At 52.8% G+C, this 20,382-nt stretch overlaps 1 protein-coding gene, 1 long non-coding RNA gene and 1 pseudogene across 13 annotated transcripts in view; 1 reads left to right on the top strand and 2 right to left on the bottom strand.

Moving 5' to 3' along the window:
• Window positions 1–1,082: 1,082 nt before the first annotated feature.
• LOC104004428 (uncharacterized) lies at window positions 1,083–7,538 on the bottom strand. Of its 2 annotated transcripts, none has more exons than XR_008541561.2 (4): window positions 6,883–7,538; window positions 4,095–4,163; window positions 3,654–3,716; window positions 1,083–1,172 (listed from the first exon to the last, which is right to left on the bottom strand). It is a non-coding gene; the product is annotated as an uncharacterized LOC104004428 (long non-coding RNA). The 2 variants fall into 2 exon arrangements; XR_010154411.1 differs by lacking the exon at window positions 6,883–7,538 and adding an exon at window positions 4,767–4,853.
• LOC112206683 (U6 spliceosomal RNA) lies at window positions 4,143–4,241 on the top strand (annotated as a pseudogene).
• Window positions 7,539–14,293: 6,755 nt separating the features above from the next.
• AGPAT3 (1-acylglycerol-3-phosphate O-acyltransferase 3) overlaps window positions 14,294–20,382 on the bottom strand; it is a 123,870-nt gene continuing 117,781 nt past the window's right edge. For all 11 annotated transcript variants that reach the window (XM_009440574.5, XM_001146797.7, XM_009440421.5 and 8 more), the window contains 2 exons: window positions 19,651–19,849; window positions 14,294–18,546 (listed from right to left, as the gene is read on the bottom strand). In XM_009440574.5, coding sequence (XP_009438849.1) covers window positions 18,458–18,546; window positions 19,651–19,849 — 288 coding nt within the window. In that variant the 3' untranslated portion in view covers window positions 14,294–18,457. The remainder of the gene's footprint in view (window positions 18,547–19,650; window positions 19,850–20,382) is intronic.

The following is a 20,382-nucleotide window of genomic DNA, read 5'->3' as shown; positions in this document are numbered from 1 at the left end:
GGGACTTGCTTTTTTCCACGTGGCTCTTGCCACTGCCTGGCCCCAAGGGAGGCTCCCCCTGGCCCAGCTCCCACCTCTGTCCCAGGCTTAGTCCCGGCCCCACTCCCCTCCTCCCTTTGCAGGGATCACTACAGAGGTTTGCACAGACACATTCAACCAGAGACAGTGGCGGGGGGCAATCCCCAGAATGCAGGGGAAAGGAAGAGGTGCTGACCTCCTGGCAACTTCAGCCAGAGCATCTTGGCCCTTTTCAGGCATGGGAGAAAGAGGCAGGTCTTTATTTAAGATGCATTCTCATGTCAGGAGAGGGAGAGGCCAACACCTGCTAGTGATAGGAGGGTTTTCCCTCTCTTAGTCCAACCCAGCATGAGCAGAAAAAGTAAACCCTTCTGAGACACCAACAGCATCAGCAATAAGGTGGATGAGGGACACGTTCCTGACCCAGCAATGGGGGTGCAGCACCACATGGCAGTGGAACATTTCTAAACACTGACATACACTAAGCTGCCAAGGAAGCTTCCAGAGAGCCACCCAGCCAAGCATGTCCATTTTTTGAAAAGAAAGAATAAGGCCAGGTGCAGTGTTCACGCCTGTAGTCTCAGCACTTCGGGAGGCTGAGACAGGAGGATCATTTGGGGCCAGGAGTTTGAGACCAGCCTGGGCAACATAGAGAGACCCCCATGTCTACCAAAAAATAAGTTAGCCAGGTGTGGTGGCACACATCTGTAATCCCAGCCACTGGGGAGGCTGAGATGGGAGGATTGCTTGAGCCCAACAAGTTGAGGCTGCAGTGAGCAAAGGTTGACCACTGCACTTCAGCCTGGGCAACAGAATGAGACCCTGTCTCAGAAAAAAAAAAAAAGGAATTACTGGAAACATACACTAATACAAATATGTATCTACAAGCAGGGGTAAGACTTACCATACTTGCTGGCCAATATAGCACAGGAATTGACCAACTGAAACAGACTGACAGCCACTCACAGTAGGCATCATGGGCACCGCACCAGCCAAGCTCCAGGGAGTAGGGGGTGGAGGACACAGGCAGACAGGGCTGGGGAGACGGAGGCCTCTCCTTTGCACTGGGCTGGATAACTGCAATGTCTGAACGACGGGAGTGTATTCACTCCTCCGAAAAAGGACAGTGTCTCCAATCAGTGGTGCCAGGAAACCTGGATATCCACATGCAGAATGAAGTTGGACGCTTATCTCATACCATGTACAAAATTCAACTCAAAATGGATTAAAGACTAAACACAAGACCCGAACATGTGAAGCCACTAGAAGAAAACATAGGGAAAGGCTCCGTGACAATGATCTGGGCAATCATTTGTTTGGATATGACCCAGAAGCATAGGAAACAAAAGCAAAAATAGACAAATGGGATTACATCAAACTAAAAGGCTTCTGCACAGCGAAGGAAACAATCGACAGAGTGAAGAGAAAGCCTACAAAATAGGAGAAAGTATTTGCAAACCATGCATCCGATAAAGAGTTAATATCCAAAATATATAAGGGGCTGGGTGCAGTGGCTCACGCCTATAATCCCAGCACTTTGGGAGGCCGAGGCAGGCGGATCACCTGAGGTCAGGAGTTCAAGACCAGCCTGGCCAACATAGCAAAACCCTGTCTCTACCAAAAATACAAAAAAATCAGCCTGGCTTGGTGGCAGGCGCCTGTAGTCCCAGCTACTTGGGAGGCTAAGGCAGGAGAATCACTTGAACCCAGGAGGTGGAGATTGCAGTGAGTCGAGATGGCATTGCTGCTCTCCAGCCTGGGTGACACAGTGAGGCTCTGTCTCAAAAAATAAATAAATAAATAAATAAATAAATAAATATATATATATATACACGTATATATTTATTTATATGGAACTAAAAGAACTCAACAACAAGAAACAACCCAATCTTAAAAATGGGCAAAAGAAATAGCCATTTCTCAAAAGAAGACATGCAGCTGACCAACAGGCATATAAAAAAACACTCATCACTAAGCATGACTAATTATTTGCATTGCAGGAAAATTCAAATTAAAACCACAGAGCATAATGTCATCAGGGTGGCTGACTAGAGGCCCCTGGCACTTGTCCTCCACAAGAAAGGACCAAGACAATGAATAAATAGCTAAGATTTGACTGGAGTGTCAGAAGGAGAATGTGAAGTGCAGTGGGGAGAAGAGACACACCTTTGGTGATTGGAAGCCCATCAAATTGGAGGGCAGTGTCGAGGCACCTGGCCCTGCACCTCCATCTCCTCCACCTGGATTGAATCTGCCGGGAGTCAAGAGGGACACCCCCTTGCGGGGCAAAGGTAAGTAGAAGATCCTCATCAGCCCCCATTGCCACCACCAACACCTACAGTCCTTACGACAGGAGAATCCCACAGTCCTTGCAAGCCCTGAGCCCAGCCTGGAGAGCTGCCAGGAATTCACACAGCAGCACTGCCCTGGTCTAGGAGCACAAGGTGTGCACTTCCGATTATTTTCTGATATAGAAAATAATCAGAAAACATCAACAACATGATAGGAGTAAATCCTTACCTATCAGTAATAACCCTAAATGTAAATGGATTAAATTCCCCCATTTAAATGATATAGACTGGCTGAATGGATTTATTTATTTATTCATTCATTCAAGATAGGATCTCACTCTTTCACCCAGGCTGGAGTGCAATGGCATAATCATGGCTCACTGCACCCTCAACCTCCCAGGCCCAGGTGATGCTCCCTTATCAGCCTCACAACTAGCTGTGATCACAGGCATGCACCACCACACCTAGCTAATTTCTTAAATTATTTTGTAGAGATGGGGTCTCCCTATGTTGTCCAGGCTGGTCTTGAACTCCTGAGCTCAAGCAATCATCCCCCCTCAGCCCCCCAAAATGCTGGAATTACAGGCATGAACCACTGCACCCGGCATGAATGGATTTTTAAAAAGACCCAACTATACGCTGCCTACAAGAAACTCACCTCACGTGTAAAGAAACATACAGGCTAAAAGTGAAGGGATGGAAAAAAATATTCCACAAAAATGGAAACCAAAAGTGAGCAGGAGTAACTGTACTTATATTAGACAAAACAGACTTCAAAAGCTGTAAAAAGAGACAAAGACGCTGTATAATAATAAGGGGGTTAATTTGGCAAGGGAATATAACACTTATAAATATATATGCACCCAACACCAGGGTACCCAGGTATATAAAGCAAATATTATTATTAATAGATCTAAAGGGAGAGATAGACCCCAATAGGATAATAGTTGGACTCTAAAACCCCTCTCTCAGCATTAAAAAGATCATCTAGATAGAAGATTAACAAAGAAACATTGGATTGAAACTACACCGTAGACCAAATGGACCTGACAGACCTTTACAGAACGTTTCACTCAACAGCTGAAAAATACATTCTTTTCATCAGCACATGGGAGATTCTCCAGGATTGACAATATGTTAAGACACAAAACATGTCTCTACAATGCTTTAAAAATCAAAATCATACCAGGTATCTCATCTGACCACAGTGCAACAAAACCAGAAAGCAATAACAAGAGGAACATTTGAAACTGTACAAATACATGGAAATTAAACAACATGCTCCTGAATGACCAGTGGATGAAGGAAGAGACTAAGAATGAAAATTTAAAATTCCATACTCACTTGGGCAGCACAGATACTGTTGCAGGCCGAAAGGAAGTCCCTCTGCGCCTTCCTTAGTGGCTGCTGCAGAAAGTGAGGGCTGTGATCAACTCAGTATACCACTGGAGGGTATGTGAGTAAACAGCAAACTGTTCTCAGAAAAGCAGAACGTTGGCAAACTGGTAAACTGACAAACTGCTTCTGCCGCCCAGAAGGAATACTGAGGCAGTCACGACCCAGGCACAAGTGTTTGTTGTGATGAGCTACAGGGCACATCTGAAGGCTGTTAGTAATAATATGCACCTGTGATCAATTAAGCAGCTGAGCAATCATTACCTCCTCCTCCCTGCTCATTCTACTCAACAAATAGGAAGGGCTGTGGAAGCTCAGGTGCTGTCCATGCTCACCGGAAGCTGCGAGTGCTCTTCTTCTTCCCCCGGCCCCTTCCTTTAAAATACTTACTTTTGTTTTAAGTTTTCATTTCTGTGTTGGTCCCCCTTTGTTCAGTCCTGTAGAAACCGTGGCAATATCCTAAAGTGGAAATGATAGAGAAGATTAGCATGACCCCTGCAAGGAAACGTGCAAATTCATGAAGTGATCCATATTTTTAACAATGAAAAAAGTTTTAAAAATATTAAATTCCTTGAAACAAATAAAAATAGAAACACAATGTGCCAAAACTTCTGGGACACAGTAGAAGCATTAAGAGGTAAGTTAATAACAATAAATGCATACACCAAAAAACTGGAAACCTGGCTGAGGGTAGTTAGTGGCTCACACCTGTAATCCCAGCATTTTGGGAGGCCGAAGCGAGTGGATCACTTGAGGTCAGGAGGGAGCACTTGCTGGGTTTTGAGGATGGCACATGCGGATGGCACGCCCAGCTCACTGTCTCCATGCCTTAACTTGGGCTGGGGGTTTTGAGGATGGCACATGCGGATGGCACGCCCAGCTCACTGTCTCCATGCCTTAACTTGGGCTGGGGGTTTTGAGGATGGCACATGCGGATGGCACACCCAGCTCACTGTCTCCACGCCTTAACTTGGGCTGGAGGCTGCTCCTTGCTACCCAGGGGTCTCTACCCACGTGAATCCTGTGGCCTACGTGACAATCCGCTTTAATCCAGGCACTCACATTCCTTCCACCCATCAAAGTCAAGATCAAGTTCTGAGCTCAGCTGCAAAGCCCTGTGAATGAACGGCAGTTCCCCAAGCACCCAGCTGTCCCACGCCAGGATCTGGAGCCACTGGGATGTGGCTCTCTGCGCTCCCGCCCTGGTTATTTCCACTTGACTCTGAACTAGCTGGACGGCTTGGGCATGGTCAGTGTCCTTGGTCTGGTCCCCGGCTTGGGCATGGTCAGTGTCCTTGGTCTGGTCCCCGGCTTGGGCATGGTCAGTGTCCTTGGTCTGGTCCCCGGCTTGGGCATGGTCAGTGTCCTTGGTCTGGTCCCCGGCTTGGGCATGGTCAGTGTCCTTGGTCTGGTCCCCGGCTTGGGCATGGTCAGTGTCCTTGGTCTGGTCCCCGGCTTCCTCATCGGGTAGCATGTGGGCTGCTGTTGGGAGTTTCAAAGATCCCTCGCGATTTTGTACCAAGTCCTGGGACTCGGCAGTCAGAGAGCACCGTGTGGCTTTGTCTCTGTTCCTTTCTATTGTTATTGCTATTCTTATTTTAAGACAGGGTCTCACTCCATTGTGTGGGCTGGGGTACAGTGGCACATTTGTGGCTCGTGCAGCCTTGAACTCCTGGGCTCAAGCGATCCTCTCACTTCATCCTCCTGAGTAGCTGGGACTACAGGTGTGCACAACCATGCCAGGCTAATTTTTTTTTTTTTTTTTGAGACGGAGTTTCGCTCTTGTTGCCCAGGCTGGAGTGCAGTGGCGCGATCTTGGCTCACCGCAACCCCCGCCTCCCGGGTTCAAGTGATTCTCCTGCCTCAGCCTCCCAATTAGCTGGGATTACAGGCATGTGCCACCATGCCTGGCCAATTTTGCATTTTTAGTAGACACAGGGTTTCTCCATGTTGGTCAGGCTGGTCTCGAACTCCCGACCTCAGGTGATCCACCTGCCTCAGCTTCCCAAAGTGCTGGGATTACAGGCATTAGGCACCGTGCCCAGCCAATTTTTTTATTTTTGTAGAGACAGTGTTTCACCATGTTGCCCAGGCTGGTCTTGAACTCCTGGCCTCAGGAGATCCTCCTGCCTCAGTGTCCGAAAGTGCTGGGATTACAGGTGTCAGCCACCATGCCCAGTCCCTCTGCGCCTTCCTTAGTGGCTGCTGCAGAAAGGGAGGGACAAGCTCTCATCCAAGTTCTCCTCGTGAACCGCTGCCCGGGCCCCTGTCCGGGCCGCCACTGCAGGCTTCTGGCCCAGGTACCCTGGAGACCCCCAGGGCAGGACTGTGGCTTCTCTCCACACCCCAGGTTGTGCTTATGGCCCAGTGAGTTGTCTGATGGGAGCCCGGCTCCTTTCCCTCAGCCTTCTGGGGAGCTTTTGGTTTGGGTTTTCATTTTCTGATGAGGAGGCTGAGAAATGACTTCTGAAGTTGGGATTTTCCCTCAGGTCTGACTCTGCAGCCTGTGGGTCCCACCTGCACCGGCGGGAGAGACGGAAGAGCCACCTCGGGGGCGGGAGTGGACAGGCCCACCCTGAAGAGGGAAAAGGCTTCGGACCGGAAGATGGAGTGGGATCACTTCCTTCCCCCACTAAGGGCGAAGCCTCTGGCGGGCATCCCTTCCTGCTCCCTCCGTGTGCTGGTGGGCAGGGGAGGCGCCACAGTGAGGCTCTGTGGGCTGATAGGGGCTGGGCACACAGGACCAGAAACCGCTGGTCATCTCCCCACAGCCCCCTTCCCACAGCCCCAGGGAGCCCAGCTGTCTTGGAGGGGATGGGAGGCCTGACTCTGCCAGCAGTGGCTGTTCTCTGAAGAAGGCGCGGCCTTTGAACTCAGACCAGTCTCCAGCGCAGGCTGGGGCTGGGAGGGGACGTGCTGGAGGAATGACCCAGGCAGCTCAAAGCGGGTTCCCTCTTTCAGGAATCTCCTGGGGGGACCTGCAGGATGACCTATTTCTACATGATTATGCCCTGAGGACAGAGTCCCCTCATCCCAAGGACAAGGGAAGGGTTATTTCAGGGCAAGTTGCCCCAAATTCTAAGCAAAAACAGAGTTTAGGATAATAAAAGTGAGTTTCTGTCACTGAGGACAGGGAATGTGAAGAGCCACCCCCCACCCCATCCTGGGTTGTGCTCACCCGGGTGCAGCTCCGCCATCAGCAGACCTTAGAGGCACCAGGAATCCAAACTGGGGGGCCAGGAAGGCACGCGTCTCCTCCGTGCACGGGTCACTGCCAAGACTCCCGTGGAAACCGGCCTGGGAACACCTCAGGCTTTGTTCTCCGACCGGTCACTGCCCAGGCCTCTGCGGCCATCTGCTGACCTAGCGTCATTGTGGCCACTTCTGCTCCAGGAAGCGTTCCTTCCTTGCTCCGAGGACACTGGAGATGTTCATGGCTGCCCTGGAGAAAGCGGCCAGTGGGGGCAAAGCAGGTACAGATCCCACACACTCGGAGGCAGGGCGTGGCAGGGCCCCTGGTGACACAGCAGGGACAATGAAGTCCAAAGGGGGTGGAATGCCCCAGAGAGATGGGCACCAGCATCGTCATACCTGTCCCCCCGACCCCCAGAGACCCCACGCCTCCCCACCAGATCTTTCACTGGCAAAGGAGGGGCTGCAGGCTGTCTCCATCCTTATTTTCTGGTTGGGAGCAGCAGAAAAGGGTTTGGGCAGGAGACATGGCGTAGACCGTTCACAACTGCCCTGCTGTCTTCGGCCATCCAGGCTGTGTCCTGCGATTGCACAAGCTCTGCCGTGAAGCCGCTGGAAGTGGCAGCCACCTTCCTGTTTGTTCTGAGGAGAGGGTACATCCGATGGCTTTGGACCAGCCTGAGGGGGGTCAGGTTTCTTTTTTTTTGAGACGGAGTCTCACTCTTTCGCCCAGGCCGGGGTGCAGTGGCACTATCTCGGCTCACTGCAAGCTCCGCCTCCCGCATTCACGCTATTCTCCTGCCTCAGCCTCCCAAGTAGCTGGGACTACAGGCGCCTGCCACCACGCCCGGCTAATTTTTTGTATTTTTAGTAGAGACGGGATTTCACCATGTTAGCCAGGATGGTCTCAATCTCCTGACCTCGTGATCCACCCTCCTTGGCCTCCCAAAGTGCTGGGATTACAGGCATGAGCCACCGCGCCCGGCCGAGGGGGGTCAGGTTTCGTATAAAGTCCTGGGCAGGTGGAACGACCATGTAATTACAGCTGTGTGAGTTGGAATTTCGGGGGTGGAAGTCCTGCATTTAAAAGCTGCTTGAGCCAGGCACGGTGACCACTCCTGTAATCCCAGCGCTTTGGAAGGCCGAGGTGGGTGGATCACCTGAGGGGTCAGGAGTTCGAGACCAGCCTGGCCAACATGGTGAAACCCCCGTCTCTACTAAAAAAAAAAATTACCCGGGCATGGTGGTGCGTGCCTGTAATCCTAGCTACTTGGGAGGCTGAGGCAGAAGAATCGCTTGAACCCAAGAGGCGGAGGTTGCAGTGAGCCGAGATCACGCCACTGCACTCCAGCCTGGGAGACAGAGCGAGATTCTGTCTCCAAAAAACAAACAAACAAACAACTGCTTGAGGGGAAATTATGCTCTAGAATCCCTTCTGGTCCCGACGGGCGACTGAGAATCGCAGAGAAGCTGAAGGGAAGCCATGGGGACAGGTGTACAGCCCCTTCCCAGACACACTGCGGGCAAGGCCCACCCAGTTCTGCAGCCCCTTCCCGGACACACTGCGGGCAAGGCCCACCCAGCTCTGCAGCCCCTTCCCGGACACACTGCGGGCAAGGCCCACCCAGCTCTGCAGGCACCCAGGACAGACATGCCGTGGGTCCTTCTAGGTCCTCTGACCTCTGGCATAGCTTAGGGCTTCAAGTCCCTCCATGACAAGAGGCACATGGGAGCCGAACCCCATGCTCACGATGTCTGTCCCCTGGATGTCCTTAGATCTTGCAGGGGTTTTGCAAACAGGCTGGACATGCCTGTCTAGAGCCGACTCTCCCCTGCCCCATCTCCAATCCCGATTTCAGATCATTTAGCATTTGCTTGTCTCTAAGGACCCCCCTTGCCACTGCGCACACTCCCTGGCTCCAAGCGCCCGGGGAGCTCCACCAGCCCTTGCTCTGCACTCCACAAGCCGAGCCTGGCCAAGGCCTGTGGGCGTCCCAGGCATCCCGGGTGCGGAATCTACGGCCTGCTGTGTGGGCAGAGGAGCACAGGCTGGCACCGCGCAGCTCATCTGCTTACACACCCTGCCCCGCGTGACAATCCTTCCTGAAGGCAGCTCAAGGTCTTCGTGGGCCCCAAACATGAAAACCAGCTCCTAGGGAGTCAGGCTGGGTCCCTCCCACCACACGCGGACTCTCCCCGGGAGAGCTGTGCAGCTGCCGTGTTCCCCGTCTCCCGCCTCTCCGGCCGGGTCTGAACACCTTGGGCTTGCCCGCCTTTGCTCATCCGGCTTTTCCGGCAACACGGTCCCATCCCACTTCCCGGAGTCACGTGCGCTCCTGCGGGTCTAATGACCTCCCACTGGTCTGAGGAGCTGCAGCCAGAACCCTGGCTTTGGGTGTGTTGCTCTGGTGGACACAGTCCTGCTGAGGCCGGTCAGGAGCCCGCCCTCCTCGTGCGCCTTTACTGGGGGGGATGACGTCGGTCACCATGCCCCGTGTTATCAACTCTGCAGAAGAGCAGCAGTGTCACAGCGGTGTGGAGGGACACGGCGGGGCACGCACCTCAGAGATGCTAAGGGATGAACCGCACTGCACCCGCAAAGGAGGCCCAGCCCAGCAAAAAGGGGTGCTTTTGTTTTTTGAGATAGAATTTCACTGTGTTGCCCAGGCTGGAGCGCAGTGGCACGATCATGGCTCACTGCAGCCTCACCCTCCTGGTCTCAAGTGATCCTCCCACCTCAGCCTCTCAAGTAGATGGGACTACAGGTGCACGCCACCACACCTGGTGGATTTTTTGTTTCTGAGACAGGATCTTGCTCTGTCACCCAGGCTGAAGTGCAGCGGCACAATCTTGGCTTACTGCAAACTCCGCCCCCTGGGTTCAAGTAATCCTCCCATCTCGGTCTCCCAAGTAGCTGGGACCATAGGCGTGCACCATTATGCCCAGCTATTATATATATATATATACACACACATATATATATACATATATATACACACACATATATATGTGTATATATGTATATATGTATATGTGTGTGTATATATGTGTATATATATGTATATATGTATATGTGTATATATATGTGTATATATGTATGTATATATATATGTAATTTTTATTTATTTATTTTTGAGATGGTGTATCATTCTGAGGCCCAGGCTGGAGTGCAGTAGTGCAATCTCAGCTCACTGCAACCTCCACCTCCCAGGTTCAAGCGATTCTCCTGCCTCAGCCTCCCGAGTAGCTGGAATTACAGGCTCCCACCACCAAGCCTGGCGAATTTTTGTATTTTCAGTAGAGATGGGGTTTCACCTGGCCAGGCTGGTCTCAAATTCGTGACCTCAGGTGATTTGTCCACCTCTGCTCCCAAAATGCTGGGATTACAGGCATGAGCCACCGTGCCCAGCCATATATATATATATTTAGTAGAGATGGGGTCTCACCATGTTGCCTGAGCTGGTCTCGAACTCCTGAGCTCAAGTGACCCTCCCATCTCGGCCTCCCAAAGTGCTGGGATTACAGGCATGAGCCACGGTGCCCAGCCAATTAAAAAAAATTTTTGTTTTGTAGAGATGGGGTCTTGCTGTGTTGCCCAGGCTGGTCTCGAAATCCTAGGCTCAAGTGATCCTCCCACCTCAGCCTCCCAAAGTGCTGGTATTACAGGCATGAGCCACAGTTTCTGGCCAATTTAGAAATTTTTTTTTTTTTTTTTTTTTTTTTTTTTTTTTTAGAAATGGGGCCTTGCTATGTTGCCCAGACTGGTCTTGAACTCCTAGGCTCAAGTGATCCTCTGCCTTGGCCTCCCAAAATGTGAGGCTTACAGGTGTGAACCACTGCACCCAGACCAAAAGGGTTTAAGAAGTGACAGGAGACCAGGCGAGGTGGCTCACGCCTGTAATCCCAGCACTTTGGGAGGCTGAGGCGGGTGGATCACGAGGTCAGGAGATTGAAACCATCCTGGCTAACATGGTGAAACCCCGTCTCTACTAAAAATACAAAAAATTAGCTGGGCGTGGTGGCAGGCGCCTGTAGTCCCAGCTACTCAGGAGGCTGAGGCAGGAGAATGGCTTGAACCCGGGAGGTGGAGCTTGCAGTGAGCCGAGATTGCACCACTGTACTCCAGCCTGGGGGACAGAGCGAGACTCCGTCTCAAAAAAAAAAAAAAAAGAAAGAAAGAAGTGACAGGAAAAGATGAATGATGGGGAGGAGGAGACACTGGGGGCTCATGAAAGGTTCCAAGGGGAGAGGAAGCAAAGGCCACTACCACAGCCCCTCCCCTCCAGGCTGGCACAGGCAGGGCCCAGGACAGATGCAGGTTTGGGATGCCCCCGGGTCTGCCGGGACAGTAGCCACTTGCTCAGCACCTGTCACGGCCTAAGCTCAGGAGGTACGCTGATCGTCCTGATGACCATCCCCACCTTACAGGCTAGAACACGGAAGGGCATGGAGGCTAAGAACCTTCTTGGCCTGGGCCACACAGGTCCTAAGGAGTGAGTTTTGGGTTTTCATCTAGAGGCCTCCAGACCCCCAAATCCAAGCCTCCCCCGTAACACTCTGTCCCACGGAAACACACTTCTGCTCCCCATCTGTGATCGATGGAATGGGCCAATTCAGACAGTAGAGGCACGCTGGGATCTGGCTGGGTTCAAGCAGAGGCTGCGCCAGCAGCTGTGAAGTGAGGTCACACATGTGACCTTGCTGGCATTTCCCATCCCTGGATCCTAAGACTTCGGAGTGGCTCCACCTGGCAAGTGCTATGAGGCTGGGACCGACTGCAGGGCAGCAGCCAAAGCCATGCGGAGCCTTCCGTGGCCTTGTACTCTGGTGCCTGCCCCTGTGACTGGGCCTGTCCCTCCCCCAGGGGTTCAGCGGCAGGGCAAGCACCTGCTGGTGTACGTGCACGTGTGTGTCTATGTGTGCATGTGTGTGCACGTGCACCCTCACAGGCCCCCTGGCCACACGTGGGACGATCAAGGCTCACGTCCAGGGTACCTGCGGTTGGACTTGTTCCTGCCCAGCCCAGGTGCAGGCCGCCTGCAGTGGAAGAGCTCACATCCAACAGCAAAGCAAAGCTCAGGCCACGTTGCTAGCTTGCTAAGACGTCACGGGACTGTTTGATTTCTTCATCAAGTTCCTTAGCCCTGGGGGGCCACTTTCTTCAAGAAGGGCTTTTATCTCCATGAACCCTGCTGCTGTGTGAGCCACCTGGAAATTCCGGGTTCTCAGGCACTATGCTCAGAAGAGACGTGAAGAAGGCCAGGTGTGGTGGCTCATGCCTGTATTCCAAGCACTTGGGGAGGCCGAGGCAGGTGGATCACCTGAGGTCAGGAGTTCGAGACCAGCCTGACCAACATGGAGAAACCCTGTCTCTACCAAAAATACATAATTAGCTGGGCATGGTGGCAGGTGCCTGTAATCCCAGCTACTTGGGAGGCTGAAGCAGGAGAATCGCTTGAACCCGGGAAGCAGAGGTTGCGGTGATCCAAGATCACACCATTGTACTCCACAGCCTGGGTGACAGAGCAAAACTCCATCTCAAAAACAAACAAACAAACAAGAAGAGACATGAAGAGGATGGTTTCCCAAGCCCACTTCCTAACGCTGCCCCTTATTCTTCAGGTGTGCCCGTGTGTGTGCTGGGACGTGTGTACATGTGTGCATGCGTATGGCTATGAAGGTCCCCACACACATGGTGTGTGCATGCATGCACATGTGTACACACTCACATGTCCCAGAATGTCAGGTGGCAGGGACTGACTCCTACATACTGAGCTTCTGGGTGAAGCGGAGGTGGGATCTGGGCCAATAAAGGCAGGCAATGGGCCTCATGGTTAACCTTGGCCCCTCTCCTGGGTGAGCCGGATGCCTGTGATGCGCGGGGTGATGAAGTCCGAAGGGGTCTCCATGGCTGCCCCCCAATGCCCGTGAGCACTTGTGTTCAAACAGGCGAAGTGGGGTTCAGGCAAGTCAGTCCCTCTTGTTAGAGGGCAAGGCCTGACCCACCCATGACATCCCCATACCAAGTGGCACCAGGCACTTCACTTTCATCTCCCGAGAAAACAACAGAACATCATGCAAAATTCTGGGTGCTCTGACTTCAGGATATACTTTAAAAAATAAATGGCATCTGGACACGGGACTTTGAGCCAGGCCTTCCCAGCTTCTCAGGAGCTGGGCTAAGCACCAGCATGGACCTGTCACCCTCACTGATGCCATTAGGGAAGGAGGCAGCCCCGGAGCAGAGAGCATGTCACCAAGGTTGCCAGGGCCATTCCCAGGAGCATGTGGACACCCAGACTCTTCAGCTTAGCTTATTTTTAGAAGACACGAAACGAGAACTCGGAATATCTTTTGGTTCTAACAAGAGTTTTTGTTTTGCTTTTTAATAAAGAAGAGAAAGGGGTTCCTTGGTTTTCTCCACAGATGAATGTTTTTACAAAAAAAGAGTTTTGGATGTATACATGCCACTTAGGAAAACCTTTTGTCCTTGATCGCTTTTAAAACCCTTTTTTGGACATCATCAGGTCATTTTGCGTATTTTTGTGGACTGGCTGATTTCCCCTGTGTTTTTGCCAGGTGACCTCTCTCCTTTTCAATTTCCCCTCCCAGAAAGCAACTCGTAGGGAAGGGAGGGCCTTGAAAAGTGCCATCGGCAGGATGGCCTCCAAGAAAACAGAGCCCGTGGGAGTGGGCTCTGAAGGTGGGTGGCCCCATGGGACAGGAGTGCCTGGTGGCCCTGGTTTCCCCTTGGAGACATCTGTGCAGACTGGAAATGAAGAAACAGAAGGAGGCACGGAGTCGCTTTCTCTTACATTGCGGATATTTTATCCCTGTCTTTCACAGCAGCAATTTTAATAAACAGATGCCTGCAGCATTTCACCACTACACAAGAGCTACTCGCGCTCGGGCAGGCGCACACCTGCCTGTGTACGCAGGTCCTCGCACAGCACGGCAAACGCAGCCAGGCCTTTGGGACACAGGCCTCTGAAGTGTAAGTTAGCAGCCCTCACCCCGACAAGCTTCTAAAGACCAAAAATACCTCTATCCTCCACTACATAAAGCTTGTGAGTAGCAAAACTTGTAAAAATGAAGTGTACAAAAGGAAACATCCGTATAATACATTTGCACCCTGTATACAATGGGTCCCTTTGAAACTGGCCAACAGTCAGCGATGACAGATTTTCAATCATAGAAAAAGAAGCCAGTGGCTGTCATGCGCACTCAGGTCAATGGTTTGTGTGGGTTCTCCAGAGAGAGAGATTTTCCTTTACAGTTACAGTACTTGCTGGCGATCTTGCTGATTAAAAGGCCAGTTGAATTTCCTGGCATTTAGGCAAGTAACATTTGATTGTCACAACGTACAATTCTGAGACAATAAATACAAGTAGATCAGATGCATTTCTTCATTGTATCAAGTAACTCCAGTTTAATGTAATACAATTTAGTGCATTTCAGTATCTCATTCACAGTTCGACTTCTGTCCAAATACTTGTGCAACAAAAAGTTAAGAAATGGAGACGAACTCCAGGTGACATTGTCATTACACAGCTTCAAATTCTAAGACAACCCAATGATCTTTGAAAAGCGTACGCTGCTGTTGCCTGGGCCGGCGACACCAATGTCCCTGGTAACTTCCTGGGCTCCCTAAAAGTGTTCCCGTCATTCTATTTCCCGAGCAGTTTGTAAGAATGCCACCATTATCCCTGAATCAACAAGCAGCCAGTGGCGAGTGTTCATGATAAAACTGAATTCATGTGTGCACCCCACTCCAGCAGATCAGTGTGACATCTTTTACGCAAAAATTGTTTTTGCATCCTGGCCCCGATAGGCAGGAATACGGAGCCGGATGTCTGCATCCCCCAGGTCGGCCCCACGGCAGGGGTATGGGGCAGAGCCAGGGCGGAGTCAGGGGTGTGGCCGGCCCCATCCCCTGAGGCCCGAGGGGGCTTGCCTTTGGTTTGGGGACTAGCTCAGTAGAGAAAGGGGCAGGCACACGGCCGGGGACGTGCTGTTTCCAGAAAGAAGGCAGGCAGGCGTTTCGGGCTGGCCGTTTGAACCCTGAGCCTAGGTGCAGTGCAAGGGCTAGAAGCACATCGCGCCGTGGAGCACTAGTATTGCACGCCAGGGGCTGCATGCAGTGAGCCACAGGCCAGAGGCCTGCAGCGGGAGTCTACGCATGGGGTTGAACAAGTCAGGTGAAAATCTGCAGGGCTGGAGAGATTATACTTGGCTTGTTGTATAAGTGTCTCAGGTAGAGACAAAGCATGCAGAAAGTTACTTATTCTTCACCCCAAATCTGACCCCAACCGGTGGTCACAACAGGCACGGACAGCCTGGCAACAGCTACTCAATTGCACGTGAGTGAAACACACAGCTGGGTCCAACCACGGCTTTTCCTTCAGATCAACGTCAATGCTCAGCAATACCGCAACGAACAGCGTGAGGAAAGATTCTCATGCCACGGTGCGCAAAAGGGAGTCGGGACAGGCAAGGCAGAGAGACTCAAAATTCATCGACAGGACGTGCTTTTTTTTTTTTTTTTTTTTTACACAAGAAAGTGCTGCTTACATTGTTGTTTTGTGTTATTTAGTGATTTGTTCAGCACTCATCTCTTCCACCAGACTGCGCTTCCTGAGGACAGGGACCTTAAAGCACCTCACATAGGGTGCGCGTCTGGTACACTGTCGCCGAGTACCAGACAACCAGTGTCTCACACGGGGGAAGACGATGAAGACAGCAATGGCATCCTTGGGAAGATGGGCAGGAGACCCCATGACACCTGGCACCTGGGCCTAAGCTGGGAGGCCAGCGGCGTCCCCAGGAGACCACGGCCCAGGCTGGGAGCTTGGCCTGCCAGACGCCCGTGGGTGGGCCTGGGCCCTCTCGCCTGGGAGCCTCCAGTGTGGCACCTGGCTCTGGGTGGGTAACAGGAGCTACAGGCCAGCAATGCCCTTCCTGTCCTCGGCCTGGCTCAAGGACCGGGTGCAGAGGGCATCAGCGATGCCAGGCCTAGAATGTGCCTCACCCCGACAGTGGCCAGCACGGACTGTGGGCTACAGAGTTGCTTCAGCCTGAGCACTCAGCCTGAATTTGGACATAACATCAACTGAATAAGCTCAGAAGTAGGGTGTAAAGGAAAAAGAAAAAAAAAAGACTGTTCTGGGATTTATGAATTTAATTTAAAAAATGTAAAGGAGCTCTCCTCCCCTTTTCCTTCTGGATGAAAAGCAAAATCCACCCTCCTCCAAAAAAAAAAAAAAAAAAAATCCAAACATTCATGGTGTAGTTTTTATTGCTCTTAAAGACTTGGTGTTGAGAAGCACAAGCTAAGCTGTGAGATGGGAAGGAAACCAGATGAGGTGTGACCCCTGCGCCTGGGCCTCCGTCTCCACTCTAACCTAGGGGCTGCCCAGCTCCGCCATGGCTCAGTGCAGAATTTATACATTATATATTAATTTCAAAGGGAGGGAACTTCTATGGGAAACAATAACAATTAAATCATAAAAGATCTAAATTTGCATTTTCCAGGTCACATATGTGCATGGTCGTACCCTTCAGCTTTTTTCCTTAAAGATTTTGCAGGTGTTAGTGAGTCAGTGAATGGCATGGATCTAAACACACACGGAGACGGATGAGCAGCGTGCGGCATGAGGAAGGTGCAGGAGAATCTCTGGGGTGCTCAGCCAGGGGAGTGCATGCCCTGCCCACAGCACAGCTGCCCGAGTGGGCGGGTGGAGGGATGAGATTTCAGATGGAGGGAAGCACATTTCCAAAACAACAGTGTCTGCAAGCGTGTCTCGCATGGTTTCGTTGGTCTCATCTGGTTTCGTTGGTCTGCCCCTTCACCCCTGTGAGGAGCCGTGCTCTGAGCAGGTGTGCACAGGTGGCGTCCCGCACACGCCCTGAGAGCACGGCCCCCACAGACCCGGGGCCCAGCAGTGCCTCCATCATGCAGAACGCTGCCGTCCCCTCCAATCTCCCCAGGACACTTAGGCCCGATGCCTAATTATGTTCTCGGTTTACTTTTCTGCATGCCTCTTTTCTCCATTTGTTTTCCCCTAGAAAACTCAACCTACCTCTATTCAGAACGCTGGTTTCAATATATCAGAGATAACACCCATTTTGGTTTTTTTCCCTTGCTAAAAAGATGAGGGGGGTGTGACTTAGAACAAGCAAGTCGAAAGCCAAATGCAGGTGGGCTGATGGTACCGCAACCAAGTTGAGCGTTCTACCACTGCCATTGCCCCAGGGGCCCCACCTGGCCATGCCGGGGGAGTGGACATGCTGTAGGGAGAAGCATCCCTCACTCGGCGTGGGCCAGGGGCTCGCTGCAAGGCCAAGGGAGCCAGCATGACCGGCCGAGCGCTGCCCTCTGCTCTGCCTGGACTCTCAGAGACGTCCAGGAGGCAGGGAGCTGGGCGCTCAGGGGTGGCCGGGCCACAGTGACACCGGCCAGGATGGGGGCGGGCCCTCCCCAAAGACACAGTGCGAGGCTGGGGGGTGGGGGGTGCCCCACCTCTAGTTTCCAGCAGGAAGTTGAAAACCACCAAGAGATCAACCAGTAAAAATAAAATCTCTAGAAGCCAATGAGCTCAGTGTTAACAGTCTCCAACCACCTTTAAAAAACAGAGGGTTGACGGTGCCCTCGCTTCTTCTGAAGCATCCTAGAGTCCCACAGGCTGCCCTGTTCTCCCTCCTTGGCTCCTGATCTGTGGGATGGGGGGGCGCGCGGTAGCCCCGAGGGTCCTCCCTCCCCAGCACCCAGTGTGGAGGGACCAGGATCTGACAGCCATGAGAGCGACAAAGGAGCTTTAGGTGCATGGAGAACTCTGCATTTCACTGAGTTCTCAGGGGCCCATCCGCTTTAAAAACAGATGTACGCATTTATACACAAGGTCAAATAGGAGCTAGGGCAGACAGGGCTCTAGAAAGTGAGGTGGGGCGTTCGCCCTCAGCCAGCCCCAGGACAGGGCAGAGTGAGGGCTCCGACTTCGAGGAATGGACCTGATGTTCGTGCCGGTGTGCTTATCACTACGGGCGCCCTCCACGGGGCCCCCACTGGGAGCCAAGGTGCTGAGCCGAGCGATGCTCCCGGGGGACGGGACCCGGCCGTCAACTCCCAGGAGGACAGCAGAAATTCATTACGAGACAGTTTCGGGGGCGGGGGGTGCAGAAGAGGTGAGGGGCCAGGTTAAGTTCCCAAGATAACTGATTAAAAACCAAAAAATTTGATCTAAGTTTAAGGAGAGAAAGCAGCCAAAGGCTCCCTCTTGGAAGCGGAGTTCTGGAGAGACGGCGTCCGCGGGAGGCCTCTCCGGCCGGACCCACCTCCCACGGGCGCGCGTGGAGATGCTGGGACCCTGCGCTGTGGGAGGCTGAAGACTTCACCTGACAGGCCTTCTGAATTCTTTACTCTTGGCTCAAGTTTTGTTAATATTAGTCACCAGTTAATAAGAAAAATAGTTTCTAATTGTCTTTTCCTCCACTCTGTGTGTTGGTCTGGTTTTGAGTTAACTGGATACACCGTCAGGCCGCGTGTGTTCAGTCACAGCCATTAATTATTCCTTTTTCTTAAACTCTTGGTTTCCGTAGCTGGAGCCTTTTTCTATCTCAGTTACTCCTATCAGTCTGCGAACTCCAAAGGAAGCTTTCAAGACAGGAGAGAGAGAGAAGAGGTGAGACGGATGACTTTGCCTTTTTGCTGTAAAACGTGTTACTGGGGCTTCCTTCCTCTGCCCCAGACCCTCTCCCTCTGCCCCGCACCCAGTGGCCTCTGCTGTCAGTGAGTAGGTGTGGCCCGCGGGGAGACAGCCCTCTCAGGCCATGGCCTGCTCAGGCAGGGGTGAGAAGCACGTCTTCTGACCGGCTGGGTCCGAGGCAGGTGGACACGTGGACCCTGCCCTGCCTGCCCCTCTGGGTCTTTGGCTGGTGGGAGCAGAAGGGCTTCGGGGCATTCTAACAGCTCGGCCTTGCAAACCCAACAGGTGACAGAGGTGGACAAGCAGGACCCTCGGATGTAAGCAGGTCACATCCTGTCCTCTGTGGGTGGCCTCAAGTCATCTCGTAGTCCAATGGGAGAGGCTGGTGGCAGTCACTGCCTCTCGGGACCCCTCCCACCAAGGCCCCCGGCAGTGGCGGCAGGAGCAGGGGAGGAGCTGACCCAGCTGCTGGGCCTGGGGAGTCGGCTCACGGGGCGACGCACACGGACTGTGTCTCCACGGACAGAGACCCCTCAATTACGGGGTGTGGGTGGGCGCCGGAGCTCACCACAGGGACAGGCTGGGTGTCTGTTCGGCCCCAGGCTAGCTGATGAGTCGTGGTGAGCCTGGCATTGTGCCTGGGGTGGGCACACGGTGGGGAAGTCGCTGGGGGTCAATGGGGAGGAGCTGAATGATGATGTCCTGCTTAAACCTCCCGCATGGCCAGCCCAGCCCGACCCCTAAGAGCCCAAAAGCAGACAGGGGGGCTGGGGACCCTCTCGTCGGCATCCTCAAGGGCGCCAGCCAGTGGGGCTGCAGTGGGGATGGCGCCAGGTGGCGGCCGTTCGGCTCTCTGGGGAGGCGACCCTCAGCTCAGTGCAAGAATCCAGGCTCTGAGGCCCGCAGGCCGTGGGGGGATCCTGGCTCCAGGGTCCATAACAGCCAGGCCCCTGCCTCCCACAGCCACTGTGATGAGTCACCAGGTCCCGGACCCTGTGGCTGATACTGTGAGGCCCGTCAGAGTGTGAGCTGTTAGCGACAGTGTCCATTACCTGCTCCCACAAACCCCAAGAAAGTCAGGATCAGGAGAGGTGATCCGCTGGCAAAGACGCCCAAGACAAAACTGAAGAGGGGAGACAGGAGAATGGTGGCCCAGGACAGGAAGTTCAGGAGGGTCCATGGCCTCCGGGCAGGCTTAAACTGCTCCCCTGGAAACACGCCCTTCTGATTATATATCTCCTGGAGCGCATCCTAGAAGAGTCAACAGAGAAAAAGGAAGCGTGAGGCTTCTTTACAAGCTATTATTTCAATGCAGGAGAAGATTGTTGGCAATGAAAAACAACTCAACCTAAAAAAAGCGCCACGTCAATTAAGAGCACAAATCACAGAAGCTGCAGGTGCAGGCGAAGCTGGCTGTACGTTTTTGGAGAATGTGATAGCGTGCATCAAGAGCTCGCAAGCATATCAACCCTTTGACTGAGGAAGTCTCCCAGGAAAATAATCGGTCAAGAAAGCAACGTTGTGAATACCAACACCTGCCTGCCCAGCACTGCCCCGGCCACCCGCCACATCCCACACCTCCCACGAGCCAGAGGCAGTGGGGGTGGCAGGTGTGGCCTGTGTGAGTCCCGCGGCCTGGATGCAAATCCCTGCAAAGCGCACTCTCAGCTGCACGGCCCAAGTAAAGTTCCTTAACCTCGCATACCTCGGTTTCCTAGCCTGGCAAAGGAGGCTAATGAGGAGCTGGGAGGAGAGAGGAGCCTGGCCAGGGCCACCTGCAGAAG

This window comes from Pan troglodytes, chromosome 22 (assembly GCF_028858775.2).
Source record: "Pan troglodytes isolate AG18354 chromosome 22, NHGRI_mPanTro3-v2.0_pri, whole genome shotgun sequence".
Taxonomy (NCBI): domain Eukaryota; kingdom Metazoa; phylum Chordata; class Mammalia; order Primates; family Hominidae; genus Pan; species Pan troglodytes.
This window is presented reverse-complemented; position numbering and strand designations above follow the sequence as displayed.